General features: G+C 40.2%; 1 protein-coding gene and 1 long non-coding RNA gene across 2 annotated transcripts in view; both read right to left on the bottom strand.

The window, feature by feature from the left end:
* The window catches only part of LOC144658034 (uncharacterized), a 19,411-nt gene that overhangs the window by 2,926 nt on the left and 6,485 nt on the right, over positions 1–10,000 (bottom strand). Inside the window, exons 6-7 of the mRNA XM_078518362.1 lie at positions 5,044–5,746; positions 2,025–4,732 (exon numbers count right to left, since the gene is read on the bottom strand). Of these exons, the coding sequence (XP_078374488.1) occupies positions 2,025–4,732; positions 5,044–5,746 (3,411 nt within the window). The remainder of the gene's footprint in view (positions 1–2,024; positions 4,733–5,043; positions 5,747–10,000) is intronic.
* Positions 6,114–7,890, bottom strand: LOC144658412 (uncharacterized). The gene is made up of 4 exons (XR_013571704.1): positions 7,638–7,890; positions 6,982–7,053; positions 6,657–6,726; positions 6,114–6,201 (listed from the first exon to the last, which is right to left on the bottom strand). It is a non-coding gene; the product is annotated as an uncharacterized LOC144658412 (long non-coding RNA).

The raw sequence follows: 10,000 nt of genomic DNA, 5'->3' as shown, positions 1-10,000 counted from the left end.
CGCCGAGATGCTAATTACACCTTTTGAATAGCGATGATCGGTGTGGCCTTTTACGTCTTTTTTAATATTACCGCCATTCGACAAGGAAAAAATTATTTGCTCGAAAACATGCAATCTATCATGAAAAGATGCGATGTCAGCGAGAAGCCTTTGAAATATACGAAAGTCGCCAAACAAAAATTTTTATCAACAGAACAATAGCTTGTCCGTGCGTTGTGCATTATGTAAATTTCTTCACTGTCGTCCGCAAAACAACAACGAACACATGCACACAGTCAGGCGGAATCTTGGAAGGCAAACAAGATCTTTGATTTAAAACCAATATAGCAGTATGCTCAAGAAAGAGACTAACGGAAATCAAAACACCAGACGCTCTTTTGTTGACTCTCTCTTTTGTTAACTGCAGAACGTTTTTGTTACTTTTGTTGCTTCGATAAACACCAGTTCTGTCAATACTGTGTTAGAAATAGTTCAACTTTCTCGATTTACTTCCGTTCTGGGAAATTTACTTCCGCTTAGACCTGAGAGCATGCGCAATAAAAACCGGAAGACCAAGGTTCTACCTGAAATCGACCTGAAATTGATCTGATCAATTCCAGTTTCCCAGAGTCCGTCCCGTACCGCTGACCGACATAGACGGACTCTGGGCTCGAGATTGCTCCAATCCATACTAACTTTTCTTATTTTATTGATTTTTAAAAGAGTACCATGCCTTTGTGTTTAAACCAATCACTCTCGAATTTGGTTAAGTTACTAATTTTTGGATACTCTTTCAGATGACAGGATTCATTTTTCAATTTAATCAATTTGTAAAATTCGTACCCAGTCCCCTGCCCGTTTAGAACATGGCTAATTATATTAGTTCACTTTAGTTCACAGTTCGAAAGTGCAGCTCACAATTCCGGGAAAAATGCCGTAAATCTGGTACAGAGCTTTACAAATCGCTCTATTTTCTTTGCAATCTAGGATTCTGATCACGTGAGAATCAGTTTAACATAACACCCTTTGAATTAGAGTGAAACTTGTAATGGGTACGTTAACGAGAAAAATTAAAAAATATTTTGAGGAGTACCTTATTACATGAAATTTTCGCGGCATGTTAATTTCGCGATTTTAAGGTGCGCATATTTCGCGACACTTAAAATTCGCGATTTTGCGAAAATTTTGTATTTTGAATCACTTTAATTTCGCGTTTTTGAGTAAGAAACAATTTACATTGACTTGGCAATATTATTCAACATGCCCTTGAATTAAATAAAACGATCTCAGCAAAGGAACAATAACGTCAAAATTAACAAAACGCAAGAGTGAGACTGAATCTGAATGGCAACAACAGAGCAGTTCTCATAATATCTAAAAGTAGGTCATGCTTGTACGTGAATTATTGTTCTTGAGTTAATTGACGACAACATCCATTTACATTGAAAATTCCTACCTTCAGTGGCACTAAACTTAATCTTTCTTGATGATTGACATAATGTGACTTACCTAATTTCGCGTCATGTTATGTTCGCGACACTTATTGTTCGCGTCACTTTAATTTCGCGATTTTTTTGGAATCTCGAAATTAACGTGTCGCGAAAATTTCATGAAATAAGGTAACTAAATCTGAAATAGACAGGGAGTCAGCGTAGAGGCAGTAATGCCTTAACGTTATGTATTAACTAAAATTGTTGTGGGCAGGCGATTCTAAGTCTTTAGTCTAAAAACTACAACCACAAACGTGAAGATCTGGGACACAGGGCTACTGAGTCACAAATTTCAGCAGATCTCGACTGCATACATACAAGGAAACAAACAAAAACTTGAAGCATAATCCCCGGGAATAAAAAAATACAGAAGCTTTAACCAATACTCATAGAAAAACAGTGCTGTTTGCCTAAATATTAAAATATGATCTACACAGATACAGATCTCCAAAGAAATATTTTCCCCACGTAACAAAAAAAAAGACCAAAATATAATAAGCAGATGTCAAGGAGAAAATACAAAACCACTGAATAAAAACAGAAACACTTACTTACATGGTAACTTGACGTAATCGCACATTTCCTATTTCCGCGTTTGGCATTTGTCACGTCATCCAGTTCTTTCTTCGTCATGACAACATCTTTAAGGCTCAGCTCACTAAGATTTGGGAGACTGCTGAGATGCTGCACAAGAACGCTAACTCCTCGGCCAAGTGGGTTTCCACCTAGATAAAGTGTATCGAGTTCTGGTACATACTTCATTGCTTGAGCCAGAGCTGCTACTTCCTCTTCACCCATGTTTGTATGGCTAAGCCCCAGTTTCTTCAGATGAGGAACATTTTCCAAGTGCTCAGCCAGTTTAATGATCCCTTTACCAAGTGAGTTACAAAATAGATAGAGTTCTTTCAACTTTGGTACGTATTTTAGTGAATTGGCGAGTGATACGCATTCTTGATATCCCATACCAACTCTAGATAGTGTTAACGTCAACAATCGTGGAACGTGGCGCAGATTTTCAGCCAGATAACTCACACTTCCATGCAAAGGACTGTCAGTCAATGCAAGCTCATGTAAGTTCGGCGCGCAATGAAGAGATCTGGCGATGACAGCAGCATCATCAGCTGTCAGGTTTAGTCTTTGCAGCTTTAAGATAGAAAGATTGTCAGTGATATTGATATGGGAGACCATATTCTTTACCACTTGAGCATCAAACAAACGATACCAAAACTGGTTCACTTCTACGCTTCGTGGAAAAGACACTGCAGACAACACGTCACTGAGAACAGACAATTCTTTACTTGTATTGTTCCAGGGCCAGTAGATCTCACTGACCAGTGATAAACAATTCTTCTTGTAATCAGAGGTATCCCCAATGCCCTCAGTAAACTCCAATCCTTTGCTTTTGTCATGAACGGACTGCTTCTTTTGAAGGTCTGTTATTGTTGTGAGATCCCTTAACATTACGAGAAAATCTAAAGGGGACTTGAACCGCGTCCAAGAAATGTGATCAATAAAGTAAAGGTACATTGTTTCCCTTTCTTTCTTTAAAAAGGGGCGAAGTATGCGGAATTGAAAGGTCATGCCGTGCTTTCGAAAAAAATCTGAAGCCTCGAGTCTAAGGCCAGAACATGTGACAATAACTACATGTAAAGCGTCCAGTATGGGTGCAACTTTAGCAAAGTCAACTTCGAACCCAAAGAATACATAGCTTGGGAAAGTGGTAGACAGAAGTTGATTTTCAGCCGCAAGTTTTCCGACGTGAAGGGTGCTTTCCACTAATACAACTCCATCAACACTAGCCAGAAACAGAGGGTACACAACTTGTTTGGCTGAAGCCGAACATCTTAACAAACATTCTAAACTGAGATACCGAAAGTTTATTTGGTTACTCGATAGATCGTTCATAGAAGGCGTCTTAGTAAAACGGCACTCTGTGAGTTCGTCTTTTTCTCCTACGAATTTCAGAAGGCTGAAGACTGCTTTCGCACCTTCCTCTGACCATTCACACATGAATTTCAGAATCTCCTGCATATGGATAGCTTTCTGAAATGAATCAATGCTTGTGAAACAATCCACCTTTCCGTCCTTCAAACCCACCTCGTTCATTATATACCACGCAGCCAAGAACTCCTGTACCGACTTGTGAAGGAAAAATAAGCTCTCGTTTGGTTCCCCACTTGTAAATTTTGAAACTTGAAATAGGCCCGAGCGAATCATGTTGTCAGTGAAATTTCTTCTGTGCCGGTTTGCATCTTTAAGATCGATATAAAGATTGTTTCTCAGAAGGCCATCTAGGGCTAGTTTTCCTATTTCGGTCAGATGTTCTTGGTAATCATCAAGAATGTTGTACGAAGGTTTATTCTTTGGATCTTTTGGATTCTTTGTTGTCATGTGAATAAGCAAAGTCTCCACGAATCTTTCATGCATCTCTAGTCTGGATTTGGGCAAAGCTTTCCTACGTCTATCCATCCATATCAAGCACAGCATTAAAAGAAGTAGAGGAATCTCTGCTATCTCCCAAAGATCTCTACTGTCCAGGTAACGGTCAAATTCTTCAATTTCCTTTGGATCAGTGATAAACTTGCTAGCAAACTCGTTAACTTGCTTTCTACTGTCAAGTCCCCTGATCTCGCACTGTACGTGGCTAGACTTGACTAACTCTTCGCCTTCCATTTGCCTTGTAGTCACGACAACATAGCAATCTCTCAGCTGATTACCTGCCCATATCTTACGAATAAGGGATGAATTGTCTGCACTGTACTCGTCATAGCCATCCAAAACGAGCAACACTTTGTCTTGGTTTTGAAGAACATATTCATGCAGGCTATCGATGGAAACTGAGCTGTCACGAGCAAGTAATTCGGACGCCTTTAAAATGGATGGAAAATCTTGGATTTCACAAACGTCTCTCAACTTAATCAATAACAAAATGTTAAACTTTTTCAAAATTTCGTTCTTTCCGTTCGCCCAGTCGACAGCAATTTTCTGAGAAAAAGTCGATTTGCCGATACCTGGTCTTCCGTAGACAAGCATTCTTTTAGGGTTAGAAAAACGTTTGTGACCTTCAAACATTTCAGTGTAGTCTTCAAGTTTCCTTTGTAATTTTCCACTGGGTTTCCTTTCATCTTTTAACCAAGATAACTTGGTATAAATGTCGTCAATGTCAACGGTGTCATCTGGGTCCCAAGGAGTGATTTTCACCTGACTCATGGTGTTGTAATGACTGCATAATTGAGATTGGCACTCCTTAAGATCTAGTGGTTCTGTAAGTGAACAAATGAAGACAAGATAATCGTAGTTTACGGTATAAAAACGAATAGCTCTAAAACTTAATTGTACATTAATTCAATATCACATTAAGTCTATTAATCGCTACTCATTTCTTCAACGGGGAGCTGAAAAAGGTTGCCTTAGAGCTAGAAAAATCGTTTGGTTTACTAGCAGTGATATTTTTTATTTGTGGAAAACATTATAATAAATCGAAGTAACAAGGTTAGTCAACACTGCTGGCCACCCTTGTACTTCCACGAGTTAACTGAGCTTCGTTCCTTTATTTCTGCATTTCAAAGCTTACCTTTCCTCGGAGTACTTCTATCATCAGAAGCCACCGACAATTTTAAATCGTCAAGCTTCTTATCCATGTTATCTAACTTGTCCTGAATGTTCTCTTCATCCGTCTTCCACTGTTTCAAAAGCTCTTGGTAGTGTTCCTCGATGTCAGGATCCATACAATCGTCTTTGAGATCGTCAATGGCTAGTCCGTAGTCCGCTCCTCCCAGTCTCACCAACGCGTCCCGAATCTCTGTCCAGTAGATACCAAATGCTGCATCATCAACTGAAGCCTGGCTGGCGTGACCGTAAACTGTGTTTCTGTAAAACTTTACACGGGCAATGTCAGCCTCGGGAGTAACGTCTGCAGCAGAAGGCAGATTGTCCCAACCAGTGACAGGAGGAACCAGCACACAAATATTCCTGAGCAGCACCATCAGTAAAGTGATGTCAAAGTCCCTTGATGAAACAGAGGATTTGATGGCAGGATACAGTTTGCCCCATTGTGTAGGATTCAGAACTTTTTTCTTCCGAAGTGCCTGCAATACATTGTGCAGTGCAGGTCTTGCCAAATCTGTGTGAAGGTTTGCTGGTGGGTGTTTTCTGTCGAATGTTTCTCTCAGGACCTGTGACCCAACATCTACCAGAAGGCGACACAGCCTGGCGTAATTAGTTGTTTCTTTGGTGAAAGGAAACGTTGGTGCTGCAGATGCCATGACCAGTCTTTCCTGATAACAATCAGAACACACTCTAATGGTTCAAGGGGAAATTGAACTCTTTTCTTAGAAAACTAGAAAAGTTTATGAACAAATTGATATAAAAATTGTCGGTGTTCGATACGAATAAAATATTTGACAGCGGCTCGACAAATGCCTATTTTTCTAATTTTCCACACGCTGCGGCGGGCCCGAAGGGGCAAAATATCTATTGGCTCCTAACGCGGCCAAAAAATCATTCTGAATCAAACGAAATCTGCTTTAGTTCTAGCCTCGGTGAAGTCTTTCAGTTGCCAGACTTTCAGGCAAAATTATTTTTTGACCCGAATTTGAGTAGGTGTTTTTCAGAAAGACGCCCTCTTAAAAGGTACGGTCTACGTGTGTGTGTCTTTAGTAGTGTATTACTTGCAAAAAGGAAGAGATGTAGGTGCCACTTTCCATCCCCCTAACGTTTCTCTGCCACAACTCTGCAAAGCATATTTTTTCCGTTTAGTCCATAGCAACAGGAAATACCTTTGAGATATTCCTTGCGACTCGTCTCTTAGTGAGTGCTGCTTTATTGTAGGTCTAGCAGTTTGCTCTAGTGACGCAAAAATTATCACGCGTGATCAGTTTCGTGTACGCGCACGCTTGACGCGAGGGTTTATCATGACTTGCTACGCGCGGGTGACTCTTCCACAAAGTGTATTTGTGTTTACAGGTCTTCGCATGCCCACGAATTTAAGAAGTCCAACCATTTACTTAACGAACCAAACAAAGAAAAGCGAAGGGCACTTATTAAATTATTTCTCTAGTTTCTGCCAGCTTGGAGATCTTATATTAGTGGCTGTGGCGAAGGGCATTTTGGTGACGAACTGGGCCAACTAGCAAGATGTTTACATCAAACTTTCTTGGTAAACTTATTATGAAGTCGGGTACATACCGTAAAAAACTGCACTAAATTGCACTTTTCATTTCAATTCTAGGGACTGACAGCTACGAGAGGCGACGGCCTGCAAAACAAAACGAAATATAAAGAGGTCAAGTTAAACGATGAGTTGATCTAGTTATTCAGTGGATTCGAGATTTCTCAATCCTTCATGTACCGATAACTCCAAATAAAGGTCGTTTTCCTTGAATTTGTTTCACACAGTCGAACACTAAAATTTTACCCCCAATAACTCAAACTCTCGATTTCTCGAACTAGTTTTCGTTTCCCTTAGAGGATTCGACTTATGATTAAACTCAATAAGACAAAGGGTACATACCTTTTAAAATATTTGCACCAAACAGCACTTTTCATTTTGTTTTCTGCAGTGGAATCTGGAGCTGTCGAAGACCTGCAAAACGAAACGAAATCAGAGCTCGAGGTCGAGCAAACGAAAAACAGAGCGAGTTATACTTATTTGACAAAAGCAAACACATTGAAAGTGAACCTGCAGAAATACCAGCAGGGACGAGCAGAAACATAGCTATTATATGGAGACTGAACAGACTTGCTGAAAGGAAATAATATCACAGACCAGCTGACTAGTTTAAAGACTGGCTAGATCACAGACTGACTGAGATCACAGGCGAGCTGAAAGGTGATCAGAGACAATCTAAACTATCGACAGAAAAACCTATGAGACTTCTTTAGCACTGACGTAAAACTTCCTGTCTTTCGCTTTCGATATTGTCTCCTAGCTCTTTCGGTTTGAATTAATAGCCTTTAACAAATGCATTGAAAATCTGGTTGCAAATACAAAGACAGGACTCAGTGTATGTGGGACTATACAACGCTAGCTGGAATCAGATCAATAAACTTAACTAATATGTAACGAAAAGTCAGAATAAGAGACGAGAGGAAAGAAGATTTGAAGACGATATCCGAAAGCAATGATGTAAACAATTTTCTATGTGACATAATTTAAGACGAACATACCTGGAATAGCTGAAACTTGCAAACGCCTTCCAAATCTCTTCACGATAAATGAAGAGAATCTGACAGCAAAATACTCGACAAAAGCGCCAGTCGATTCTTCTGGACGAGTTTGAACTCTTAGATAACGAGGGAATGGAAACTCAGCAAACGAAATCAATACGATACAAACACAACCCATACAAAGAACACATTTATCTGGGTGTGTACCTTCAAGACGAATTAGCTTTCGGTCTGTTGGCGATTTTCATTATGATAATTTTTCACATGGCATTCAAGCGAGACCTAAACTTCTTTTAAAGTGAAACGGTTACTCTTAAAAACAAACGACAGGCGACCTTTTGCCGCCACGCACGAGCTTCTAGGGCGAGTAACAAAACACGTTGTTTCGACGTGTTTATTTATTTTATTATATTTTTTTTCATTTTTGTATTTTTCAAAGGTGGGTAGAATTGCGAATGATCTATAATGCAAAACAATACATTTTTTACTGGCTCTATTTGTATAAATAATAAAATTTATTTATGACTTGGCCTGTGCGAATACAAGAGCGATTGCGGGGGTTGCGTGTAGCGCGCGCGCTAGCCTGCGCGCGAGCAGGCTCTCGTTCTCTCGTATTTGGGTCTCGTCTTTTCTCTTTTTCTTGTTGAATCAAAACCTAAGTTTTGTTTCGAAGACGAAAAGTAGACCCAGTACCTACGTGCTCGCGATTGTTTAACGGACATCTATATTCAACACAACATAAGGAAGTATAATTTCTCCGTAGCTATAGACAAAACATCTTTGAGATATTCCATGCGACTGGTCTTAAAGGGAGTATCGAGGGAGTACTAGTTTGTTAAACGTCGAAGCAGTGTGGTTTGTATTGAAAGACAAAACAATGCTTTTAAAATCCTTTGTATAATTGGTTTTATTTTTCAGAGTTTTAGTATGTGCAACTCCCAAGTCTCTCATCTCAAATCTCTAGTGACGCAAAGATTATCACGTACGCGTGATCAGTTATATATCTGTAGATAAAATAAGTGCCCAGAAGTGCTTTACATAACTAAGTGCCCGGATGAACCTATATAACTACAAGTGCCCAGAAGGTCTTTAGATAAGAAAGAACCCGGATGCGCCTTAGTACCCGGATGAGCTTTACATAGGCAAGAACCCGGACGCACCTTACTTAAGTAGTGGGTCCTTTTCAGCTAAGGATCTCATGGTATAAAGTAACACTTCGCTGGAGGGCAAGCTACGCTCAGGGACTTCCAAAACAAAGCGACTTCATTCTTGACTTTCCTTTGTTTTGTATGTCCCCGAGCGGAGCTTGCCCTCCGGCATGGCGGATTTTGTTCCATGTGATCGTAAGCTGCAGAGGGCCCATTGGATTGTGTAGCTGAAGAAAACAACCAAACCTTTTCATCCGGCGGACACTGGGTAAAAATGAAAATGTGACTGTTAAGCGTGAGCATTCACAGTGATACACTTTACATCGTGCGCTGAAATCTGACAACAAATTTCACGCAGATCAGGCTTGCTTAATTTGAAAAATATTAAGCACAAACGGGAACAAAAACACACTAGCGATATCCATTGACGTAAACCAAAGCTGCAGAAGACAAGAAATGCCCTCAGCTAGACTGCGCTTCCGGTGGGCTTTGAGCGCTAGTGCTTTGTTGCCGTAGAGTCCAATCTGGGATTGGCTGGACGAAGAAAACGCCACTAGAGACCATAATCTGTAATTTACACCCCTAAGTGAGACGACGAGCAGTTCCAAGCTCTTTCGTATGGGAATTCCCCCTGCCATCCCTTAGGATTCTGTTATCTTGTTGTTTTTTCTTTTAGTTTATTAAATACAATACCATCTATGTAAATGGAATGCAAATAAACTTGTTGTTGGATTTGGGCAGCCCGAAGACCGTATGCTTTTGCACGCTTAGCCAAATACAATGAACGCCTTCCAATGTGGACACACTCAATACCAGCGACAACTTTCGAGGGCAATGACAAGCAACCAATTGCATTTCCTTCCCTCCAACCCGGATCTGGTTCCGCCATGTAGAAAGTACTTTAACTTCCCAGGGCACTCTTCCCTGAAAAGAAAACCTGGCTACGAGCTTAGGCAGTGTAGCGAGCGCAGGTGATAGAATTTGCGCCCTTGATTACTCCAGTGCCCTCTTTTTCAGGCTGCGAGGTGTCGGTTAAGCAGCTGATTGGCTGTATCAAATTGCTGAGCTATGAAACATCTCTGAAGAGGGATTCATTACTGAATTGTTGTCATATCAAGATATTGTCCTCTATTGATGATATTCTTTTTTCTCATCACCTGGTAAATTACTGTAATGAGAAATTATATGTTGATACTTGGGAGTTCAAATGTTAAG

Source organism: Oculina patagonica, chromosome 6 (genome assembly GCF_052425735.1).
Source record: "Oculina patagonica isolate OP01 chromosome 6, crgOcupat, whole genome shotgun sequence".
Taxonomy (NCBI): Eukaryota; Metazoa; Cnidaria; class Anthozoa; order Scleractinia; family Oculinidae; genus Oculina; species Oculina patagonica.
This window is presented reverse-complemented; position numbering and strand designations above follow the sequence as displayed.